The sequence below is a fragment of the Cebus imitator genome, unplaced genomic scaffold (assembly GCF_001604975.1).
Source record: "Cebus imitator isolate Cc_AM_T3 unplaced genomic scaffold, Cebus_imitator-1.0 Scaffold9, whole genome shotgun sequence".
Lineage (NCBI taxonomy): Eukaryota > Metazoa > Chordata > Mammalia > Primates > Cebidae > Cebus > Cebus imitator.
Window position 1 is genome coordinate 13001943 of NW_016107324.1, and position 24456 is coordinate 13026398.

Below are 24456 nucleotides of genomic sequence, written 5' to 3' on the forward strand. Positions count from 1 at the left end.
AAAACAGGGTTGAGGTGTGGGGGCGGGGGAAGAGGCTTCATATTCAGTAGTCTGATTAGAGCCCAAGATTTTGCATTTCTAAAGAGCACTCAGGTGAGGCTGATGTTATGGGTTAGTAGACCACACTTTGAGTAATAGTGCTCTAGAAAGCAACAAAACATGAATGCTGTTTGTTCAATATGACAGATTTTAAACTTTAATCTTTTTTTTAAATTTTGAGATGGAGTCTTGCTCTGTCGCCCAGGCTGGAGTGCAGTGGCAGGATCTTAGCTCACTGCAACCTCTGTCGCCCAGGTTCAAGCAATTCTCCTGCCTCAGCTTCCCAAGTAGCAGTGATTACAGGCTCCTGCCCCAGCTCCTGGCTAATTTTTGTATTTTTAATAGAGATGGGGTTCCACCATCTTGGTCAGGCTGGGCTTGAACTCCTGACCTTGTGATCCACCTGCTTCAGCCTCCCAAAGTGCTGGGATTACAGGTGTGAGCCACCTCTCCTGGCCTGAATTTTAATCTTTTTTATCTTTTACTTTAAAAGATTTAGATGGTAATTAGCATATTTCTGTTATATCTTTGACAAGTTCCTTTGATGATTCTATTTTTAATGTACATTTACATATTAATGGATGTCTAAAGAATGAGAAAAATTAAACCACAATCCTATCTTTACAATTCAAAAAAATGTTTGTTTTTTTTTGTTGCTTTGTCTTTATGTACCTACGTTACTTCCTTTATACATTCTTTTAGTGTTTAACATTGAATTTCTGTCTACTGTACGTGTCTGTTTTTCTCACTATACTTTGAACTTCAGGACAGGTGTATCTTGTCCATGTTTGTTCCCAACACCTGCTATATAACAGGAATTTATTCTCATTGGTCAAGTGCAAAATAGTGTTTAATACTTGTGAATTACTTCCTGATAACTCATTTCACGATAAACACTGTTCCCATTGTATGTGAAACCAGTCATTGTCTTTACAGTCAAAAGAAATATTGATCATACAAAGTATAGGCTAAAATGAGTTTATCTCTTGAAACTAGTACATCCTGATGTGCAAGTCAAGATGACAGGTGCTTACATCCTTTTTCCAGGTTTTCAGGAGATTTGGAACAGATTTTCTACCTCCTGGAGGTAGAAACAATTGTAGGGAATCTGTACTGTGGTTGTCTAGAGTTAGCTGTGACAGGCTTGGTCAGTTCGAGGTTCACTTAATCAGACTAACCTCTGAGAATGTAGTGTGTGAAGTCAGGGTTAGCTTGTTATATGCCTTTTCTAGAGCATTCATGTTTTACTGGTTGTATTTAAAATAAGGCAGGATAAATAATTCTAGCCCTACTCAGAGCTTCTAATTATTGTAAGAAATTGCAATCCATAATTTTTTTATAAATCAACATTGTCTATAACCCTGAGAACTTTAAAATTATCTCAAAATAGAGAAGTCAAATATTTCTTTCTTTCTTGAAACAATAGGTATATCCTGATCAGCAAACCCACAATATGGACAGAAAGATTAAGAATGCAGTTCCTTGAAGGTTTTCGATCTTTTTTGAAGATTCTTACCTGTATGCAGGTATGATCATTTTTCTGTACATCAGTAAGAGAAATTTATTTTTAAAAATTTAACTCCAGTCTTTTTAAAGCAAATTTTGGTTTTAATACAAGAAAGAATTTATCCAGCAAAGTAGAAACGAGATTTAAATATTGACTCACTCATCCTGTTTTGATAGATCTTTTTATATACCTTAGTTTACTATTACTACTACTTTGTTTTGTTTTGTTTTGTTTTTTTTGAGATGGAGTCTTGCTCTGTCGCCAGGCTGGAGTACAGTGGTGCGATCTCAGCTCACTGCAACCTCTGCCTCCTGGGTTCAAGCAATTCTCCTGCCCCAGCCTCTCGAGTAGCTGGGACTATAGGTGTGCGCCACCATATGCAGCTAATTTTTGTATTTTTAGTAGAGATGGTGTTTCACCATGTTGGCCAGGATGGTCTTGCTCACTTGACCTTGCTGCCCGACTCAGCCTCTCAAAGTGCTGGGACTACAGGCGTGAGCCACTGGGCCCAGTCTCCTATTGCTACTTCTGTTAATGTTTACTGAATGCTTACCATGTGATAAATGTTTAGTAAGTACTTTTCATGCATGATCTCTTTTGAGCCTTATAGCAGTCTTATTACGTAGTTGCTATTAATATTCTCATTTTACATGTAAGGGTTACTTGCATGTGCAGCAAGCACAACCCATATTTTTTTTTGCCTTCCCCACCCATGGAAAGCATGCACAGTTGTTAGGTGATGAGGTTAAGGTACCTGTTTTCATCTTGACATCTCCTAAACCTTCTGAATTCATCTACATTTAGTATCTTCACTTCTTAGCTTCTAATACTTCTTTAGAGTCTGACTTATGCCCTTTTTAATTGACAAGAACTGCATTTAGAAAAAATCTCTAAGGATCCATTTAGTAACCAAGCTTAGAGATAATTTGCCCAGGGTCACACAGCTAGAAATACCAGACAGGGCTGGGCTTGGCATTTTATATTCTAACCCTGAGCATACACCTGAGAGCTGGGATTTGAACCCATGCATTCTGACCCAGTGTAACAAACATGTTAAAATATTATGCATATATGCATGTGAATCTTGACAGTTTTATATTTTGCCAAGAGCAGAGCAAAGAGAGAGGGCCCAAACAGTTAGATATTGACCAACTTTTAATTGCAGGGAATGGAAGAAATCCGAAGACAGGTTGGGCAACACATTGAAGTGGATCCTGATTGGGAGGCTGCCATTGCTATACAGATGCAATTAAAGAATATTTTACTCATGTTCCAAGAGTGGTGTGCTTGTGATGTAAGTAAAATTTGTTAGTAGGATCAGTGCCTTTTTACATTCATAGTAATTATTAATAGTATAGTTTTATGTTGTAACTTCCTTGATGTAAAGTTTTTGTTATTCATAGTAGCTTTTTACATGTTTGAATTCGTCTTTTTAAATTTAGGAGGAAACTACATACTTCAGTAGAAAATGTGCCCTATGGTAGTTTTGCTTATTTTAGGGAATAGCAGGGTTTCTATATATGTATGTTTGTATTTATATATACATTTATTCCCTGAAACATGCATATTAAAATATGATAATTAGGACTTTATTGGACTTTTAAATATTTCAAGAATGGAGAGCTGTAGATGATTATTCATGCAAGACCTTTGTTATGTCTGGGCATGGTGGTTCACACCTGTAATCCCAGCACTTTGGGAGGCCATGGTGGGCGGATCACCTGAGGTTACGAGTTTGAGACCAGCCTGACCAACATGGAGAAACCCTGTCTCTATTAAAAATACAAAATTAGCCTGGTGTGGTGGCGCATGCCTGTAATTCCAGCTACTCAGGAGGCTGAGGAAGGAAAATCGCTTGAATCCAGTAGGTGGAGGCTGTGGTGAGCCAAGATCACACCACTGCACTCCAGCCTGGGCAACAAGAGCGAAACTCCCATCTCAAAAAAAAAAAACACATGTTATTTGTGTTAGTTTCAAAATACAGAACTAATGTATTTCCTTAAACAACAATTTTAGACCATAACCCTCTTTAAATATACAGTCCTACCCCAGATTCCCTTTAAGAATGATGACCTCATTTATTTATTTTCTGAGAAAATTACCATTAGCTGAATTAAATTCCTTTATCATCTCCAGTTTCTATGTGTCTGTTACCATTACGTATTCAGCGACTAAGTTTTTCTGTGTCTTCACTATTGGTCTTTTTGTCTCTTTTTAAATCTAATGGCTCTACGAAGGCTCTTGGTTCTGACTTACGTTACTTTTCCCTGGAGTTAGCATCCTGAATTATCTGGACTGTGCTTCCTACTCTTTTAATGAGCTGACTATAAACAAACAGGACTCCCTTATTTTTAAAAACAATAATAATAAAAGCCCCCTTTCTTGCCTTTGCTACTCCTGTGAACTATGGTCTCTTTTTCTTCTTCCCTTCTGCTTCACCACCAGCAATTGGTCACAGGTTCAGAGTAGCAGCCATACTCACAGATGCAATAGAGTTTAGCGCTGTAGCTTTTTAGTACAATCAGCACAGGAAATACTGTCCAGCAAGCACAACACATATTTTTTGGCTTCCCTCACTTTTATGGAGGGTATGCACAATTGTTAGGTGATGAGATGAAGGTGTATATTTTCATCTTGATGTCTTCCGAAAGAAGAAAATACATTTGGTATCTTCACTTGTGGCTTCTAACACTTCTTTGCAGTTTGACTTCTGCCCTTAGCAATTGACAAGAACTGCATTTAAAAAAAAAAAAAATCTCAGAGGATCCATTTGGTAACCAAATTCAGAGGTCTTTTCTTAGTTTCCATCTTCCTTGACTTGTCTGTAGCATTGTATTTGCTTGAGTACTTTAATCTCCTTGAAACGTTCTTTCCCTCTGGTTTTCACAAACTGCATTATCTTAATACTTTTATAATTGATGACTTGTTTCAGTCAATGATTGCCTTTTTTCTGGTACCTTCTGCTTGCTAAAAGAGACATTCCCCAATACTCTCTTCTCTGTCTTACAGAAATATGTTTTCACAAATATGTCTTCCTAATTAATTGTGATTCTTTTCTTTGCCATCTTAGGGCAATTAGTTTGTCCCATTTACATGGTGCTTAAATTTTTTTTTACTTTGATGGTAAGTGTGTATATCTTACATTCTTTACTCTTCTCTTGTATTTCTACCACTTGGTTAAAAGTTCATAGGGTGACCCTCTTAAGGTACAGTGTCATTTCTGTTTGTGTGCCAGACATTCCTGCTTAGATCTTATGGGGTGTGTGTGTGTGTGTGTATGTGTATGTGTTTTAGAGACGGGGTCTTGCTCTGTCACCCAGGCTGGAGTACAGTGGCGCTGTCGTGGTTCACTGCAGCCTTGACCTGGGCTCACATGATCCTCCCACCTTAGCCTCCGAAGTAGCTGGGACTTGAGGCACATGCCACCACACTTAGCTAATTTTTTTAATTTTTTTATTTTTTGCAGAGACAAGGTCTTGCTATGTTGCCCAGGCTAGTCTCAAACTCCTGACTTCAAGTGATTCTCTTTCTTTGACCTCCCAAAGTGCTGGGATTATAGGCATGAAGCCACCACACCTGACCTTAAACTCAGAATATTTTTAATAGACCTGCTGCCCTCCGCTTCCAACTTGCGTTTTCTCATTTTGATTATCCTTGTTTTATTAGTGATGCTACTATTAAATTTATCCATATGGGAAATCCCAGAGCCACTATATTCTTATAGCTGATAAAAAAGTAGGAAACACAAGTCCAGAATATATTCAATGCTAACAAGTTGTTGAAGGGAAAAATGTTCAGGGTTCACATAAGATTCAGAAATGTTAGGTTACACAAAAAGAGGATTTTTTTTTTAAAGCTACTGAATTTCTTTTCTTTCTTTCTTTCTTTTTTTTTTTAAAGACGGGGTTTCACCGTGTTGGTCAGGCTGGTCTTGAACTCCCGACCTCAGGCGATCCTCCCGCTTTGGCCTCCAAAGTGCTTGGATTACAGGCGTGAGCCACTACGCCTGGCAAGCTACTGAATTTCTAAAACCCTATAGTTAGTCAGTATGTTGATTTTTGAGAGGGATGTTTCCATCTGTTTGACTGTGGAGTTCCTTTTTCAAGATAAAATCAGAAATACTATCCTTAAGAGAGTGATCTTTAACATCTCTCTTCCTACTATATTCACCCAGATTTTATTCTTTCTTATCCCAAATTTATTTTATAATCCAAACTTATTTTCTATAGGTTCATTCTTTACTTTTGTGACGGCCCCACCCTAGTTCAGACCCTTATCAATTTATAGTCATCTCTCTGTTGGTTTCTATATCTCCTAACTTTATCGTCTCCAATCTACCATCTTCAGTGGGTCTTCAATGACCCACATTAATTCTTCTTGAAGCAGTGTGTTAATTACATTATTACACCGCAGACTTCATCAGTGTAGTCACATGTCTGTGTCAAGACACATTTCCAGTTGAAATGCTTGTTAATTTCATCCATAAATCCTTTCATTTATGCTTTATTTCTCTCCACTGCCTGAATAGGAGTTGTATTTCTCTTATTTTTGTCTTTCTTTATTCTACATTTCTCCTTAGAATGCTATCTTCTGCTTCTCTTTCCTCATACTTAAAATCTGCATATTCTTTTAGGTCCCATCAGAAGCTGCTTTCACAAATATGTCTTCCCAATTCTTTGTGATTCTTTTTTTTTTTTAAACCCTCTTAGAGCAATTAGTTTGTACCATTTACTTAGTGCTGATTTTTTATTTGATTATAAGTGAATATATGGATATATCTTATATTTCCTACAAGTTTGCAAATCCTGTGGAGGTAGCCTTAGTACAATTTTCCACTCATATTTAGTAAGTATTGAATGATGTGTGTTATGCTGGGCATGGTGGCTCATGCACTTTGGGAGGCCAAGGTGGGCAAACCACTTGAGCCCCGGAGTTCAAAACCAGCCTGGGCAACATGCAGAGATCCTGCCTCTACAAAAAATAAATAAAACCTGGGCATGGTGGCATGTGCCTGTAGTTCCAGCTACTCAAGAGGCTCAGGTGGGAGAATCACCTGAGCCCAGGAGGTTGAGGCCGCAGTGAGCTATGATCATGCCATGTACTCCAGCCTGGGCCACAGGACAGCCTATCTGAAAAAAAATAAGGTGTTGAAGTAGACAACTTGTCAACTTTTTGTATTATTTTCCTCTTAGGAAGAACTCTTACTTGTGGCTTATAAAGAATGTCACAAAGCTGTGATGAGGTGCAGTACAAGTTTCATGTCTAGTAGCAAGACAGTAGTACAATTCTGTGGACATAGTTTGGAAACGAAGTCCTACAGAGTATCTGAGGATCTTGTAAGCATACATCTGCCGCTTTCTAGGACTCTTGCTGGTGAGTGTTTATTCCTTTTTGCATATACCTATTAGCTTTGCTTCCAGATACCCATTTAGTAGAATCATTTCTATTTTTATTCTGTGCTCATTATGTACAGACATGCTCAGGTCAGATATTGCACTTAAGGGCTGTCACTATCCTTCAAGGAGCTGTCACCAGAACATCTATTTAAAGATGCTTATTTACCTGGGCTTTGTTTTATCTGAGTCGACTTATGGATTCTTATACCACTAACGTGGTAACTCATCTCCCACCCAAATTCAAATATATTAAAATCTGGTTGCTGGTTTCTAACCCTCCATTCTGACCAATTTCACTAGTGTATTATCTGTATCATTCTTTATCACTAAAAGGAAGAAATCATAGATTCTTCTTAATCATTTGCATTTTCATGTAAATTGGCCATTCATTTGTCAGGGTTTGTTAAAAACAGCTTTATTGAAGTGTATATATTTATATTTTTAATAATGAGAAAATTACATGACATAAAACTTATCATTTTAGCCATTTTTAAGTGTACAGTTCAGTGGCACTAAGTATATTTACATTATTCTTCAACTATCACCATCATCCTTCTCCAGAAGGTTTTTATATTCTAAAAATGAAACTTCTAAAACTGAAATAGAATAATCTTACTATTAAGCAATACCTCCCCATTGCCCCTTCCCCATACCCACTAGTAACTACTGCTCTCCATGTCTATGAATTTGACTACTCTTGGTACCTATTATAAATGGACTCATACAGTATTTATCCTTTTGCAACTGGCTTATTTGATCTAACATAATGTCCTCAGGTTTATGTTGTAGCATGTGCCAGAATTTCCTTTTTTAAAAAGGCTGAATAATATTCCATTGTATGGATATACCACATTTTGTTCATCCATTTATCCATTGATGGACACTTGGGTTGTACTACCTTTTGGCTGTTATGAATAATCCTGTTATGAACATGGGTATAGAAGTATCTGTTCAGGTCCTTGTTTTCAGTTTTTTGGGTATATACCCAAATATGAAATTGCTGGATTATTTGGGAATTCTATTTTTAGTTTTTTGAGGAACCATCATATTGTTTTTCTTAGTGGCTATACCATTCTACATTCCCACCAGCATGCACTAGGATTCCAGTTTATCTACATCCTTGACAACACTTGATATTTTTTCTCCCCACACCTCCGTTAATAATCATTCTAATGGATATGAAGTGGTATCTCATGTGCTTTTGATAGGCATTGCCCCTAGTGATTAGTGATTTTGATCAGCTTTTCACATGTTTATTGTCCATTTGTATATCTTTGGAGAACTATCTATTCAAGTGTTCTGCCCATCTAATTCTAGATAATAACTGTTTACAGACATGTGATTTATAAATATTTTCTCCCATTCTGGGGGTTGCGTTTTTACTCTGTTGATGATGGTATCCTTTGATACACAGATTTTTTTTTTTTTTTTTTTGAGACGGAGTTTCGCTCTTGCTGCCCAGGCTGGAGTGCAATGGCGCATTCTCGGCTCACTGCAACCTCCGCCTCCTGGGTTCAAGCAATTCTCCTGTCTCACCCTCCCAAGTAGCTGGGATTACAGGCATGTGTAGCCACATCCGGCTAATTTTTTGTATTTTTAGTAGAGACGGGGTTTCACCATGTTGGCCATGATGGTCTCGATCTCTTGACCTTGTGATCCACCCGCCTCAGCCTCCCAAAGTGCTGGAATTACAGCCGTGAGCCGCCGCACCCGGCCTCACAGGTGTTTTTGTTGTAGTCCAGTTTATCTATTTTTTTCTTTTGTTGCCTGTGCTTTTGGTGTCGTATCCAAAACCTTACTGTCAAATCTAATGTCATGAAGACTTTCCCTATGTTTTCTTTGAGTTTTATTTTTTAGTTTTAGCACCTATATTTAAACCTGTGTTTAAGGTCTTTGATCCATTATGAGTTAATGTTTATATATGGTATAATTGACATCATGGGATTTTATGTTGCTTTTATTTTTATTAAAAAAATACTTGGATAAATTTTCATTTTTTTTTTCTCCCCCCAACCCCCCATGCTTAAAGAATTGTTTTAACTGGTAATTTTTATTTCTTTTGATGCTTGGCTAAAAGCAGTAAACATATCTTGAGAGACAGTATGTTATTTTTATATAAGTTATGAGCACACCTTGCACAGTGTAGGATTTTAAATATGTTAGTAATATTGTGTTTCAAAATTAGAAATCAACAATCTGCATTCTAGAGTATAATTTCTAAACTCAGTAAACATACTTTAAATCACATAAGTTTTTTTTTAGAGACAGAGCCTCACTCTGTCGCCCAGGCTGGAGTGCAGTGGCACAATCTTGGCTCACTGCAACCTCTGCCTCCCAGGTTCAAGCAATTCTCCTGCTTCAGCCTCCCAAGTAGCTGGGATTACAGACACCTACCATCATGCCTGGCTAATTTTTGTATTTTTGTAGAAAGCAGGTTTTACCATGTTGGCCAGGCTAGTCGTTGAACTCCTGACCTCAGGTGATCTGCCTGCCTCGGCCTCCCAGAGTGCTGGGATTAGAGGCGTGAGCCACTGTGCCTGGCCAAATTAAACAAATTTCTAAACCACTGTGTCCGGCCAAATTACACAGATTTTTAAACTTGATGAGTTAACTAGTTAACAAATTGGGTTTGTTTTCTCATTTTTCTCTTTTTTTTTTTTTTTAACTTTAGGTCTTCATGTACGTTTAAGCAGGCTGGGTGCCATTTCAAGACTGCATGAATTTGTGTCTTTTGTAAGTGATTCTACTAAGTATTGATTTGCTTGTGTTCTATTTCTGAATACCTCTTGGTTGATGGACAAGAAGGAAAATAATATTTGGAAACCTACCTGAATAATTCCTATTTGGTAATTTTACATCTTCATATAGTATATTGTAATCTGAATCACAGGGACTTAGACATCATCTAGTTCTAGCTCTTCTGTTTTACACATGAGAAAACTGAAAAATATGTAGTGCCCTAACTTGGAGATACATGCAAGCCCTGAGAAATGATAAAATTGACCTTACTCTATTTCAGGAGGACTTTCAAGTAGAGGTACTAGTGGAATATCCTTTACGTTGTCTGGTGTTGGTTGCCCAGGTTGTTGCTGAGATGTGGCGAAGAAATGGGCTATCTCTTATTAGCCAGGTATGTCAAAGCCTATTATTTATATTTCTGAATGTGTTCATTTTCCAATTATTTTCCTCTTACATAATTTTACCCCATGTCCCTGGATTTTACTGAGTATTTGCTATTATTCTCTTATATAAACTCTTAGAAACGAAAGTTCTAGGAACTATATAGACATTTCTCCTATCCTATTTACTGTGTATTCCATCTGAATTATAAGAAACTAGGGTGCTTGTATGATAAATTAGGTGAAAGCCAATAGTACCCCAGGGGCCTCCCTGTTACATAGTTCTTTTCTGCGAATTACCTTACTTAGAGGCCTTTAGTCTTTCCACCATCTGTCTTAATTGAAGACCACCTTGTAATTTTGTCTTCTATTTTAGAGTAAATATGGAGTAGTGCTTTTCTTTTTTTCTTTTTTTTTTAATTGAGACAGAGTCTCTTTCTTTCACCTGGCTGGAGTGCAGTGGCGTCATCTCGGCTCACCGCAACCTCCGCCTCCTGGGTTCAGGCAATTCTCCTGCCTCAGCCTCCTGAGTAGCTGGGACTACATGCATGTGCTACCATGCCCAGCTAATTTTTGTAATTTTAGTAGAGACCAGGTTTCACCATGTTGGCCAGTCTGGTCTTGAAGTTCTGACCTCAGGTGATCCGCCTCTGCCTCCCTCCCAAAGTGCTGGGATTACAGGCGTGAGCCACTGCGCCTGGCCTTGCTTTTCTTAAAAGGTGGGGAAATAGGTCTTGTAAAGCTACCACTTGGAAGAAAAATGGTATTATGTGTTTACCTACATAACAAACCTATACGTCTTGCATGTGTATCCCGGAACTTAAAATTTAAAAAAAGAAAAAATGATATTATGATTGATTGGTTTACTTTTATTAAAGTAGGTATTTTAAACTTAGGGAAAATAAATTCTTTTTTTATACATGAGAGTAATAACTAATATAGAACATTTTTAATTCTGAAGTGATTTCATGCCGTATTTCTTCATCCTCACAAGTCCCTTTAAATGATTCATGGATATCCAACTTATTTTTTGCCACTAAGGAGTTTCTAGCTTAGAAACAGTTTTAAGGATAGGTTTTCTTGAGAAATTTGCTTGAAATAATTCTTTTAGCCTTTATTCCATCTGTTGTTTTATAGGTGTTTTATTACCAAGACGTTAAGTGCAGAGAAGAAATGTACGATAAAGATATCATCATGCTTCAGGTACCTATTTAAATTGTTTCTGATATTGTGTCTTAATCTTCCTTTTTAAGTTCTTTATAATAAGAGAAGATAATGTAATTATTTTTAACTTAAAATATTCTCACCATTAAACTGAATATGATGTCATAGAAATAGAAGGGACTATTCTATTTCATTATCTTCTACAAACTTCATAATTTTCTGACAGTCCTACAAGAGACACAATGTTTCTCCGTACAATACACAAGAAATATGATGCTGGGTTTCTTTCACAGATTGGTGCATCTTTAATGGATCCCAATAAGTTCTTGTTACTGGTACTTCAGAGGTATGAACTTGCCGAGGCTTTTAACAAGACCGTATCTACAAAAGACCAGGTACAGAACCTATAAATTATGTGAATTAATTTTAAAGAAAATATTGTTACTGTTTGAGTCATATTTTATTTCCGTCATATTTAGTCATATTTTAAAAGTTATTTCTTAATGCATACCTCCTGAAATGACATGGATATATATAGCACACATATGTACACACATACAATCTTTTTAATCTAGAAAAATTAGAATATGTAGGTTCACAAAGAAAAAAATCACATGAAAAACACTGCTTCCTGGAAATGATCACTTTTAAGGTTTTGGTGTCTTTCTTGTTTTTAAAGCAAAAATTGTATCATTCTATATGTGCTGTTGTGTAATCTGCTTCTTATGCTTAACATATTGCCAAAGGTTTTTCATCTTGTAATGAAATAAATATGCAATTATATCATCATTTTAAATAATTATATAGGGTTATACTATATGATGCATTATACTTTAAAGTCTGTTACTGAAGAGGTCTTTCTAGTTGGTTGCTTATTTATTTATTTATTTATTTATTTATTATTTTTGAGATGGAGTCTTGCTCTGTTGCCCAGGCTGGAGTGCAGTGGTGTGATCTTGGTCCACCACAGCCTCTGCCTCCAGGGTTCAAGTGATTCTCCTGCCTCAGCCTCTGAGTAGCTGAGACTAGCCACCATGCTCTGCTAATCTTTGTATTTTTAGTAGACAAGATTTCATTATGTTGGCCAGGCTGATTTTATTTTATTTATTTATTTATTTTTGAGAAGTTGGTTGGTCTTATAAACAGTTGTAGCTCAGTGTTTAAACACTTGTCTAACTATTTTGTTAAGATACATTTTTATAAGTGGATTTGTTGGATAAAACAACATACTTTTTCTTAAGACTCTTAATACATATTGTTAAATTGCTCTCAGAAATTCCTATTTAAGCTCTCTTGTGCAATATATACATCTATAATGACAATGGTATTTTAATCTTTGTTGTCTCAGAAGTAATATACAAATTTTATTTTATTTATTATTTGTTTCTGAGACAGAGTCTCACTCTGTTGCCCAGGCTGGAGTGCAACAGCACAATTTTGACTCACTGCAACCTCCCCCTCCCATTTAAGCGATTCTTCTGCCTCAGCTTCCTGAGTAGCTGGGACCACAGGCATGAGCCACCAAGCCCAGCTAATTTTTTGTATTTTTAATAGAGTCGAGGTTTCACCTTGTTGGACACGCTGGTCTCAAACTCCCGAGCTCAAGTGATGTGCCCGCCCCAGCCTCCCAAAGTGCTAGGATTATAGGCATGAACCACTGTGCCCGCCCACATCTTTATTGTTTTAATATTTGAATTAATATTTGCCTATAAAGTAATCCTTAACTGCTTTGAATTCATGAAATCTCATTACTCTGTTCTTTCAAATGAGAAGTTACTTCTTCTGGTAAAGTTTCTTTGGAAAAATAATAAATACATTAAAAAAACTTTTTAAATGAAAAAATAGAAGTTACTTGCAAAGGGCTAACATGAATAGGATGTAAAATGCAGAGCTAATTTTTAGTTGTGTTTTATACTTAGTGAAAATCAATATCCGATTTAATAGTGTTTAAATGAGGGGTGTATTAGAGAAGGATACTCTCAGCATAGCTGTTGGGTATGTATTTGAAAGCGCTTTCTCACTACCCCAGATAAGAAGGCAGCCAGTAATAGAGGACGAATTAAAGATTAGCATTAGTGTGCTGAGGTGTGACTATGCAGGGGATAATAAGAATGAAAACAATGACAGTATTTAACAATTATATGCCAGATATTGTTGAATTTGATGTCAAAAAAGGGAACTCTTCACCTTGTAACTATTTGTGCTGTGCACATACACATACACAAATACTGCACTGGGTGAAAAAATACTGAACTGGATGGACCATGAGTCTGATCCAGAAATGCGTGTTTTATGGAGATTTTTGGTTCTTCCATACTAATTTATTCTTTTTCAATTCTGTAGGATTTGATTAAACAATATAATACATTAATAGAAGAAATGCTTCAGGTCCTCATCTATATTGTGGGTAAGATTAAAACACAATATTTTGACATAGAACATGGATTAATTTTTTTTTTTATGAGATGGAATCTTGCTCTGTCGCTTCGGCTGGAGTGCAGTGGCGCGATCTTGGCTCACTGCAACCTCTGCCTCCTGAGTTGAAGCAGTTCTCCTGCCCTAGCCTCCCAAGTAGCTGGGATTACAGGTGCACGCCACCATGCCTGGCTAATGTTTCGTATTTTTAGTAGAGTTGGAGTTTCACCATGCTGGGCAAGCTGATCTCTAACTCCTGACCTCATAATTGCCCACCTTAGCCTCCCAAAATGCTGGGCTTATAGGCATGAGCTACTGCGCCTGGTCCATGGGTTACTTTTTACAGAGACCATTTATATGAACTATAAGTGATCGTTTACTCCTCAGTCAAATACTGCATTTAGAAAATCACCTTCATAAAAGTACAGATGTTACATCTTTATTTTTCCTACCTGATTTGTAAATTTGTTTTGACATATTTGGAGTTCATTTAGTGTTAAAAATTTTATATGTATCATTGGTCTAAGTAAAATATATTTTCATCCTATTCTGTTCAATTGTTTTGTGCTAATATTGGTCATACTTAACTTTGTTAAGTTTACTTAGAGAAAAAAAAAAGAGTGTTCTTTGCCAGAAATAATGTTTATCAACTTATGACATTGACCCATAGAATGTGTCTTATAATTTGGTTGAGATTAATATAAATATTCCTTGCAGGAACACTGTGTTCTAACCTATTGAATACAAATATATGCCATGTCATAGTCTGTTGATTTTACCAGCTGGGTACATTCATTGCCATCACCTTGTTCTTGACTTCTCATTCTGGCTTTTCTTATTTACTTTACTGCAACAAACACTCCTTTGTTTGAATAGTTGTTTAGTGGGGATTAGAGCTGTTAGCTAAGTCTGTAAAAATGGGTTCATTTTTACTTGTTTGTCAGAGAGCTAGTTGCCAGACTAGCTACATGTCTCAGCCGAAAGGGAAGTAAGGCTTTATTGCTGGGTGAGACTTAAACCTTTCAGACCACTAATTCTTCCTGTCCAGAATATACCAGTAACAAACAGATGGGAAAAAATGGATGAATTAAAAATGTGTAAAAGAATTAAAAACTGATTATATACTTTATCAAATTATGAAAACTCAAGGGGAACTTTTGCATTTGTCCTTAGAGTACTGTATGAAGAATTTCTAATATTGTAGTATAATTTTACTGTTTTACTATTTTTTTACTTTTATTTTTTATTTTTTTATTTTATTACTATTTTTTATTTACTATATTTAATTTTACTGTTTTATTTACTATTATTTTACTATATTGTGTTTGCCCAAATTTATTGTTTTTTTTCTTGTGATTTGCTTTTTAGTTAATACTTTTTCTGTTCATGAGTGTTAAGATCGTTACTTTCAGGAATCAACATTTTTGTTTAAAAAATTATATTTCTGATTAAAATTAAAATATGAAAAAATATTTGGATTGAGAATCAGGAGCTCTAGTCTTGGCCTTGCTACTAGCTTTTAAAAACATGCAGTTGCATTATTTTGGCCTTATATTCCTGATTTGTAAAATGTGGAGGTAACCTACACGATCTCTGAGGTTTCTTCTAGTACTAAAATTCTAGGGGATACTGTTTTTGGTGAAAAATTATAAAAATTACAAAATGCTTTACAAATGTAAAGCAGAATAAGTATGTTGGAAACAAATTCACTTAACAAAAAGTCATTCTTTGGCAAATTTGTAGAATTCATCAAATCTCTTAAGCAAGGGGTTTCTTTCTTAGTAACCCTCTTGTAAATATGATAGGTCTTTGTACAAATACTGTAGTGTTGAAAATCAGTGGTGATATAAGGCCAGATATTGTAAGCCTTCTTAAGGCAATGGGAATTAGATGCTGTTGACATCAGTGAAGCTCCCATACTTATGTTAGCTATTTTTTCCCCTTCATTTGGTGGTTTATATTGATGAAAAATGGAAATCTGACCTTGTAGGCATTTTCACAACACCATTCATTCCTAATACATATTACTGTTTTGTCATTTAATCCATAAAGACATTTTTAAGTATTTTGTTTTTCAGTTTTCCCTTTGTTCTTTCTTAAATAACAAGTAGATACAAAATTGAGGAAGATCTTGAAAGAAAAACTATTCAGTGATGGCCACTGCTCATTCAGATGCCATCTGCCATGTGTTCTGGATTAGAAACACATGCTAATTTATTTGAGGGGCCTTATTTATAATGTGTGAGTATGTGTATGTGTATGTATACGTATGTGTCTGTGTGTCTGTGTATATGTGTATAAGTTAGCCAAGACACTTAGCTAATTTCAAGTCACTTCAGTTTTCTCCCTCTTTCAACACAGATTCTTGTTCAGATTTGGGAACCCATTCAAATAACTTTTGCCCCTGTCTTACAAACTTAATTTAATGCAGTGTTCTGTAAGTGCTTCTGATGGGGATAGATTTAAGTAGAAAACAATTATTCTACTTTTTATTTTTAATTATTTGAACTAGGTGAGCGTTATGTACCTGGAGTAGGAAATGTGACCAAAGAAGAGGTCACAATGAGAGAAATTATTCACTTGCTTTGCATTGAACCTATGCCACACAGCGCCATTGCCAAAAATTTGCCTGAGAATGTAAGTCTGATTTTGATTTTATCTCTGTTTGCCTCAAGATGATAGAGTTTTTTTTAAGAAGCTACTTCAAAATTTTAGGCAAAATGTTCTATATTATTACTTTACAGATGCAAACCAATCACTTTCATCCTTTAGTGGTATAAATTTTAATTCTGGGTGAAACTCCTTTACTTTTTGTTTACTTAGATTATTCCAGAGGTAAAAAGGGAACTCCCTGACATACTGAGACTGGGTGATGTGTTAATATGGGTCTTCTGAGAAGCAGATCTCGTGACAAAACATTAAGTTTTTTTTATTAAGGAAAATGGCCAGGGATCTGGGAACGACAAGGGGGGCCATCAGATTCTGATGCAAATCTGATTCCCAGTGAAGTAAAGAGGGAAGGAAAGTTAAATAGAAGTATCCCAGAGTGCTGGGCAGCCTTTCCATCTGTGCCTTCCCATGTGTTCCAGAGTAAGCCTGCATTAGTATCTCTGCCTTGCCTATTGTCTGGGAATGACTGGTGAGAAGCTTTGCCTCGGTTTCACCAGAGCACAGCAGTTGAGGCATGTGGTCATTTGTTCCCTGTAATTAGAGGTCTGCAAGGTGCATTCTCATGACCACCACAAGTGGTATTTGTATTTTTGTGTATACAGATACTGCAGTAATAGTTCTATAGGTTATGAGTCTCATATTTTTTCCCTTTAAGATTTGAATATGAGTTATAAAAAATAATTATACTTATCTGTGCTGTCAAGGCTTTCCAAAGAGGTAGAATAGGGATACACACACACACACACACACACACACACACACACGAGACGAAGTCTTGCTCTGTCACCCAGGCTGGAGTACAGTGGCACAATCTTGGCTCTTGGTTCACTGCAGCTGCCGCCTCCCAGGTTCAAGCAATCCTCCTCCCTCAGCCTCTTGAGTTGCTAGGATTACAGGTGCGCGCCACCACACCCGGCTAATTTTTGTATTTTTAGTAGAGATGGGATTTTGCCATTTTGGCCAGGCTGGTCTTAAACTCCTGACCTGAAGTGATCCACCCACCTTGACCTCCCAAAGTACTGAAATTACAGACGTGAGCCACCGTGCCTGGCCACGGAAAGGCACAAGTATATATATATATTTTAAGGGAGGTTACATTTCTTATCTTTATAAGACTACAGGAATCTATGAGCTTACTGTAGTAGTTTGACTAGGTCCTTATCTTGATTTAAAATGACTTTGTAAAAAAAAGTAGTATACCCTCTTTAAGGAAAAGATGAGGCCAGTCAGATTAAAACTATTATAATTGCAGAAAGTAGAATATAATAGGACATACAGACATGGGTATTGCTCTACGTGACTAGTTGGAGCTCAATAATTTTGTTACCTTGATTTTAGGGATTAGTACAGCATGGGCATGTGCATAAATGATGTGGGTGATAAACATACAACATTAAGAAAAGCTTTTCTTTGAAATATTGGTAATACTGTGTGTGTATGCCATAGATCTATGTGTATACATATACACACATATGAAGGTAAACTTAGATAACCTTTCTTAAACAGTTTATACATACATCTTATCACTTACAAAGTTGGACTCCCAAAACATAGATAATTGGTTTTAGACCTAATTTTTTAATAGTGGAAATTGATGTGTTTCTTTTATTATTTACAAAATACTTACTTCAGAGGTGCAGTTGAAAATGTATTTCACTTCACAGAGAAGTGGAAGTTACTATATGAAGGTAAAAATGACAAAAATATTGTTTTGACAGGAAAATAATGAAACTGGCTTAGAGAATGTCATAAACAAAGTGGCCACATTTAAGTAAGTGCTTAATATTTATGCTTATTCTAAAAGGTAGATTGATCTTTGTTGTTGTACTTTGAATACTTCTGAAGTTCTTACCTGAACTCCCAAGAATAAGAGTGGAACACAGATTAGAAAGCATGGCAATGAGGGGCTCACAGTAGACACTTTGTATCTGTTTGTTGATAAAATGAATGTTTTTGGCAGGTGAATGAGAAATATTCTTTTATGATATTAGATGATTTATTTACATAGTAAACAGACTTTTTGGATAGTCTCTTTCCCATTAATTTGAACCCATGATTTCGTTTATTCTATAAATTTTTATTTTATATGCGAATTTTGGATTTTTCTCTAGTAGAATTAAAACAGCATTTTATATTTTCATTTAAGTATGTAAAAGAAAGAAAAATTTGTGTTAATCTTTGAAATTTGAAAAATTGATACAGTATTGTGTTTACAGATAAATTACTAGTTTCAAATAACTTTAAAAATAGGGTATAGCTTTTCTTATGATCTAATAATGTTCAGTGAAATATTTGACTTAGAGATTGGATAGAAACCAAAAGCTATTTAATGTTTAGAACAAATATGAAGTACTCCTTTTGACCTTAATGATTTTTCCTTATAGTATAAAGGATTCGGCATTGTATTTTCATTTCCAAATTGCTAAGGTTATGATGTCTCCCTACTATTTTAGATTTGACCTTAGACAATGAAGTGTCTAAGGCCAATGAAGTTTTCTTTAGTTGAATAGACAAACTTTAGGCTTCAGAGACTCAAATCTCTAAAAAGCTTTAGAGATAGGTTATGGGATCAGTTCTACATAGTATAAAACAGACTTCTCCAGATTTGTTTGAATTTCATTATTATAAAACACAGCTGTTATCAGGCTTTGTGTTTACAATGTAGGCTTTTAGTTTTATTATTGGAATGGAATTTATAAACTAAATGAGATATAATTTTTTCTCTGTATATTTTGACTTCTAGATTTTTAGGTTTTTATTTTGTCTGCATTTTATACTTCATGAACACTACAGTTCATCTTGTATTTTCCATCTAGGAAACCAGGTGTATCAGGCCATGGAGTTTATGAATTAAAAGATGAATCATTGAAAGACTTCAATGTGTACTTTTACCATTACTCCAAAACCCAGCATAGCAAGGTAGAAAAAAGTATCCTTTTCAGTAGCTAAACCTAAATACTTTATGCTTTCTAACTCCACAGAAAATTTTCACTTTTTCTACAGTTTCATGCTGATTGTTATTAATAGAGGGCATTATGTCAAGAAATAAAAATTGAATCAGTAATGTTATCTAGTATACAGGCAATATTCAGATTTTCCTGATTATGCTACATATGTCCTTTATAGCTGTCTTGGGAAGAGGATTCAGTCAAGCATCATGCATTTCATTATTATCACACACTCATTTAATTGTCATGTTTCTATAGTCTCCTTTTTTTTTTTTTTTTGAAAGGGAGCCTTGCTCAGTTGCCCAGGCTAGAGTGCAGTGGCACGATCTTGACTCACTGCAGCCTCAGCCTCCCAGGTTCAAGTGATTCTCCTGCCCCAGCCTCCTGAGTAGTAGCTGGGACTACAGGTGCACACCACCATGCCCAGCTAATTTTTGTATTTTTAGTAGAGACGGGGTTTGACCATATTGTCCAGGCTGGCCTCGAACTCCTGACCTCAAATGATCCACCCATTTCAGCCTCCCAAAGTGCTGGGATCATAGGCGTGAGCCACCATGCCTGGCCAGTGGTCTCCATTCACTTAAAGGATAATTCTTTTGCATTTTTAAATTTCATAACATTGGCATTTCTATGGAGTACAGAATAGATTCAAGTTAAACAATTTTTGGCAAGAATGCTATGTAAGTGACATATTGCATCACATCATTAAGCACATATGCCTTTTTGTCCCATGAAAGATCATGTTAAGTTTGATCACTTAACTTGAGATGATGTCTGGCTTTGTCCTTATAAAGTAAATACTTTACAGCCCATAGTATAGTACCCTGTACATAATAGGTACAGGTAAATATTTTCAGTAGAAAAGAATGGAGACTAAGTTCTTGATGAGGAATATTCCTCATCTATTTTGCATTAGTTTTCTCTAGAACACCATTTTGTTTCTAGCACAAAGAGGCATTTTGAATACATGCTTCATTATATAAACTATTTTAATAGGTGGTTCGGTCTTTCCTGACTGCTTTAAAGTCTTTCTTTTGTTTCGTGCTTGCAAAGCAGTATACTTAATGATAGATTTTTTTTTATAGGCTGAACATATGCAGAAGAAAAGGAGAAAACAAGAAAACAAAGATGAAGGTAAAAAGTGAGATTCTGAATTGACTGATTTTGGCTATTTTCTGTGGTTTTGTATCAGCGAAGCGTATAGTTTTTTGGCTTTGTTGGTTTTTGAGAGTGGGCAACTCAAGGAAGTGCAAAGAACTTTTTGCTTCTTATTCACATATTAAGATGTGGTATATATCAGCAGTGATTGAATTTTAAATTGATGGCAAATGTTCATTTTGGGTGGCTGACTTAGTACTTACATTACATGTAACATTGATATTTTCAGTACTGGAAAGGTAACAAAAAAGCATCTCTTATTTTGCATGTAATTTATTATTTTTTGACATTTGCAATTTAGTATGTAGTAAAACCCAAATAAAAATGTGCCTGTTTGTCTCTTTCCTCATCCATTCCCCACCTCCTGTAGCATTGCCACCACCACCACCTCCTGAATTCTGCCCTGCTTTCAGCAAAGTGATTAACCTTCTCAACTGTGATATCATGATGTACATTCTCAGGACTGTATTTGAGCGGGCAATAGACACAGATTCTAACTTGTGGACTGAAGGGATGCTCCAAATGGTTTGTTTTCCTAAAATATTTTATCTACATCAAGTTCTAGAGTTCTTGAGGATCTGGAGAATATCTTGGGTATAACTTCGGTTGGAACCGCATCTAAAGCACCTGAAATGTAGGGGTCGTTAAAAATAGCTTATATATACCACAGACTTTTTTAGTGATACATTCTCATGCTTTTAGCATCCTTACTCTTGGGAACCATTTCTGTTTAATAAAACCCTTGAAAACAAAAACAGGCGTACTCATGCTAATAAATTGACATGTTATTATTTTGTCATGATTTTTTATATTTTTAGTTTTACTTGGATTATAAGGAGACAGTTAATAAAGGTCTGAAGATAGGTCTAGACTTCAGTCTTGGGTTTCCCCACTTTCTGTTTAAGTAGCAAATAATAATTTTCTCATTAGTAAAATGGATATAAGTGTAATTATTTTTAGAGATAGAAGAATTAGCTAAAGTGAAAGCAGCTATTTTTCCTTGTTACTGTTACAGATAAATACATGTTACTTAATTATGCCACGTCATGGTAGTTGTAACTCTATATTTATACCTGCCTAACTAAATTTTCAGTTTTCCTTGAATATTGTTGGTCTGCAGATTCTAAATGCTGTCACTGCCATATGTGTATCACAATTTTTTTTATAACACTGATAAATACAATCACTAGTAAATTATAAACCATACATATATGTTTGAAATCAAGTTAAAATTTCGCTCCCTGAGTCCTAGTGCCCTATCTATATAGGATATAAGCATTATTAAAGTTTTGCATGTATAGAACTACCTATTTTTGATAGCTGCGTATTCCATCATATGGATATGATGTGTTTAAGTAGTCTCCTATTAATAGACATTCAGGTGTTTCTAGGTCTTTGCTGTAACAAAGAACAATAAAATATACTTTCTTGTATGAGTATTTTTGCATACTTAAGGGAGTGTATTTGTCATACTAATTCCAAGTAGCTGGTATATATCTTTACATTTTTGATAAATGTTTTCAAATTACCCTCCAAAAATGTTAAACCAGTTTACTTTCCCATCACCAGTATGGTCAAAAGTGCCTACTTCCCAATACCTATGCCAGCTCTATATTTTACTAAATGCTAAAATTTTTGCCACTGTAATAGGTGAAAAACAGGATGATCTTGTTTCAACTCATTTTTCTTCAAGTGAAGTTGAACTTTTTTTTTTTTTGGTCAGAGTTTCACTCTTGTCATTCAGGCTGGAATGCATTGACACCATCTTGGCTCACTGCAACCTCTGCCTCCCAGGTTCAAGCAATTCTTCTGCCTTGGCCTCCCCAGCAACTGGGATTACAGGCACCCACCACCATGCCCATCTAATTTTGTATTTCTAGTAGAGACGGGTTTTTACCTTGTTGGCCAGGCTAATCACAAACTTTTGACCTCAGGTGATCCACCTGCCTCGGCCTCCCAAAGTGCTGGGATTATAGTTGTGAGCCACCAGCACCTGGCCAAGTTGAACATTTTTCATATGTGTGTTCATTTCTCTTTCTGTGAACTGCTTAACGTGAGTGCGTTTTTACTTATCAGATTGCTTAGTTTTATACTTCTCCTTAAAATAGATTTACCTTGCTGGGCATGGTAACCCATACCTGTAATCACAGCACTTTGGGAAGCTGAGGCAGGAGGATCACTTGAGCGCAGGAATTTGAGACCAACCTGGTCAACATAGTGAGACCCCGTCTATAACAAAAAATACCATAAGCTGGGCATGGTGCTGTGCACCTCTAGTCCCCAGCTACTCAGGACAGTGAGGCAGGAGCATCACTCGAACCTGGGAGCTTAAGGCTTTAGTAGGCTAGGATTGCCCTGCTTCACTTCAGCCTGGGTGACAGAGTGAGGTCTGTCTCTGAAAAAAAAAAAAATTAAATTAAAAATATATTTACCTGAAGAAGCCCAGTTTTTAAGATCTCTTATTTTCCTCCTTCAGGCTTTTCATATTCTGGCATTGGGTTTACTAGAAGAGAAGCAACAGCTTCAAAAAGCTCCTGAAGAAGAAGTAACATTTGACTTTTATCATAAGGCTTCAAGTATGTTTGAGTATCACCCTTCAACACATTTATCATAGAAAGTTTTGATCTTAAGGAGTTGTAATTTGTCAGTCCTGAAAGTTTATATCTTATAGAGTTTTAATCTGTCAGTCCTTAAGACATAGGAAACCCTGAAATAATTTGTTTGTTTCTAGCATTCTTAGTTTTGTAACTGATATTTTCAAGCATATTCATATAGTTTTAATCTCTTACTGTAGTCTTTACTACAGTCTTTTCACTACATGTGCTCCCCACTTTTTTGTTGTTGTTGCATATATTGGTGTTTTTTGACTTTCATTACTCACCTCAGTGTTATCAAATATTTGCTGCTGTGTCAACCATAGCATTCACTTGACATCTCTATATGAGATATTAATGTTTCTGAATTTTAAATGATAGAAATCTGAATAACTAACGTTCATTTTACATTGTATTCAACTTGGAAGAAAAGGATAGGTTTAAATTAGATTTCTAATAAAAGCTACCTGATAAAGATAGTTTTTTCAAAGCACATTCCAGGCATGTTGATTATAAAAACAATAGAAGACTAACATTTTCTATTTACATGCTGTAGTTTTTAGATCCCTGAAGACATCAAAAACATATTCAGTTTATGGACATCCCCCACTTTGATATTTTGGCAATTTTGTTTCTCATTAAGCACTTTTGCTTAGATGCTGAGTCAAGCGGAGGAAAGACCAGAGACAGATATTTAGGGTAGCTTTCACTTAGCAGTGCCAGTAAAAGATGTAAGAGAGAGACTTAAATTCAAGTTTTTCTCATACATCATTTTTTTTTTTTGGGACGGAGTTTCGCTCTTGTTACCCAGGCTGGAGTGCAATGGCGCGATCTCGGCTCACCGCAACCTCCGTCTCCTGGGTTCAGGCAATTCTCCTGCCTCAGCCTCCTGAGTAGCTGGGATTACAGGCATGCGCCACCATGCCCAGCTAATTTTTTGTATTTTTAGTAGAGATGGGGTTTCACCATGTTGACCAGGATGGTCTTGATCTCTTGATCCACCCGCCTCGGCCTCCCAAAGTGCTGGGATTACAGGCGTGAGCCACCGCGCCCGGCCTCTCATACATCATTTTTAAATGTAGTAGATCATATCATTGTAACCCAGTACTTCACATAATTGCAGATTCATCCATTGAAAAATTAATGTAGTTAAGGGATTGATTGGCAAACCTTGGTTATCAATGTAAATAACATTTACTAGAAATTATAATTTGTACATAATTATGAAGACATAATCGACCCTCCATGTCTGCAGGTTCCACATCTAAGGATTCAACCAACCACAGATTGAAAATATTCAGGGGGAAGAAAGAAAAAGGATGGTTGCCACTGTACTGAACATGCACAGACTTCTTTTTTCTTGTCATTATTCCCTAAACAATATTATCTAACAACTATTTACATAGCATTTACATTGTATTAGGCATTATAAGTAATCTAGAGATG

General features: G+C 36.0%; 1 protein-coding gene across 1 annotated transcript in view; it reads left to right on the top strand.

Moving 5' to 3' along the window:
• The window catches only part of UBR1 (ubiquitin protein ligase E3 component n-recognin 1), an 85955-nt gene that overhangs the window by 55715 nt on the left and 5784 nt on the right, over window positions 1-24456 (top strand). Inside the window, exons 13-26 of the mRNA XM_017546406.2 lie at window positions 1466-1565; window positions 2712-2840; window positions 6739-6919; window positions 9614-9675; window positions 9962-10072; window positions 11199-11264; window positions 11519-11620; window positions 13569-13632; window positions 16153-16277; window positions 18029-18081; window positions 19127-19229; window positions 20344-20392; window positions 20787-20941; window positions 22893-22992. Of these exons, the coding sequence (XP_017401895.1) occupies window positions 1466-1565; window positions 2712-2840; window positions 6739-6919; window positions 9614-9675; window positions 9962-10072; window positions 11199-11264; window positions 11519-11620; window positions 13569-13632; window positions 16153-16277; window positions 18029-18081; window positions 19127-19229; window positions 20344-20392; window positions 20787-20941; window positions 22893-22992 (1400 nt within the window). The remainder of the gene's footprint in view (window positions 1-1465; window positions 1566-2711; window positions 2841-6738; window positions 6920-9613; window positions 9676-9961; window positions 10073-11198; window positions 11265-11518; window positions 11621-13568; window positions 13633-16152; window positions 16278-18028; window positions 18082-19126; window positions 19230-20343; window positions 20393-20786; window positions 20942-22892; window positions 22993-24456) is intronic.